Below are 1,057 nucleotides of genomic sequence, written 5' to 3'. Positions count from 1 at the left end.
CCCCCCCCAGCCGCCAGTCCAGCCCCACTCCAAGCAGAATTCCAGCCCCCACTCCAATCCTACACCAATGCCACTCCAATCCCCCTCCAGCCCCACTCCCATCCCATCCAGCCCCCCTCCAGCCCCCCTGTCCCCCCTGCAGCCGCACTGACACAGGCTGTGCTTGCGGGCGATGTAGCGCAGGATGGCGTTGCTCTGGGTCAGTTTGGTGGTGCCATCGATGAAGTACGGCAGCTGGAGGGGACACAGGGACATGGGGACACCGGGGCAGCGAGACCCCCCCAGTCCCAGCCCCCCAGCTCCAGACACCCACGTTGGGGAAGTCGAGGCCCAGCTTCTCCTTCTCATTGATCCACTGGCTCTTGTCGTAGTCGGGAGCTGCAAGGGAAGGGGTTTGGCTGATGTATCCACCCCCAAAACCCCAGAAGAGGTTGAGGGTGCTGTGGGGACCCCCTGGCCCCCCTCACCTTCCCCACAGCTGTACAGCTTGTCCTCATAGGGCGTCTCCGTGTACTCCAGGAGCAGGCGGATGGCGTGGGCAAGCTGGGGAGTGGGATGGGTGAGACACCCCAAAAACCCCCCCCAGACGTGAGCCTGCAACTGGCTCACACACGGGGAAACTGAGGCACAGGGGAGGGCAAAGTGCACCCCTGCCCAGGGCCCCCAGTCAGCACCCCCTGCACAGGGAACCCCCCAAAAGCAACACCCCCCCACCACAACTGCAGCAGGACCCCACAGTGCATCCCAGAGCCACCCCAAAACTCATCCCAGATTGACCCCACAGTTCATCCCAGAGCATCCCCAAAGATCAAGGAGACCTCCCACAGTTTCCCCAAAAGACCTGAGGGGCTCTCACAGCTTCTCCCACGGTTAGGACAGCCCAAGACCCCCCAAAACACCAGAAGGACCCCCACGGATTCAGCACAGCCCCCCAAGGGTGACCCCCTGCAGCCCCCCCAAGATTAATGAGGGGCCTCATTAGAGCTCCTTAGGAATGTGCTAATGAGGAGCGGGAGCGGAGGAGGAGGGGCCAGCGCCGCCTCCCCCCAAACACCAG

The 1,057-nt window shown here is 63.3% G+C and overlaps 2 protein-coding genes across 2 annotated transcripts in view; both read right to left on the bottom strand.

Moving 5' to 3' along the window:
* Nucleotides 1–979, bottom strand: part of LOC120502263 (glutathione S-transferase Mu 1-like) — a 2,745-nt gene extending 1,766 nt beyond the window's left edge. The window contains exons 1-4 of the mRNA XM_039709522.1: nt 943–979; nt 468–761; nt 314–378; nt 153–234 (exon numbers count right to left, since the gene is read on the bottom strand). Coding sequence (XP_039565456.1) covers nt 153–234; nt 314–378; nt 468–761; nt 943–979 — 478 coding nt within the window. The remainder of the gene's footprint in view (nt 1–152; nt 235–313; nt 379–467; nt 762–942) is intronic.
* Nucleotides 979–1,057, bottom strand: part of LOC120502250 (glutathione S-transferase Mu 1-like) — a 19,292-nt gene continuing 19,213 nt past the window's right edge. The window contains exon 5 of the mRNA XM_039709497.1: nt 979–999. Coding sequence (XP_039565431.1) covers nt 979–999 — 21 coding nt within the window. The remainder of the gene's footprint in view (nt 1,000–1,057) is intronic.

The sequence above is a fragment of the Passer montanus genome, unplaced genomic scaffold (genome assembly GCF_014805655.1).
Source record: "Passer montanus isolate IOZ18808 unplaced genomic scaffold, ASM1480565v1 scaffold211, whole genome shotgun sequence".
Lineage (NCBI taxonomy): Eukaryota > Metazoa > Chordata > Aves > Passeriformes > Passeridae > Passer > Passer montanus.
This window is presented reverse-complemented; position numbering and strand designations above follow the sequence as displayed.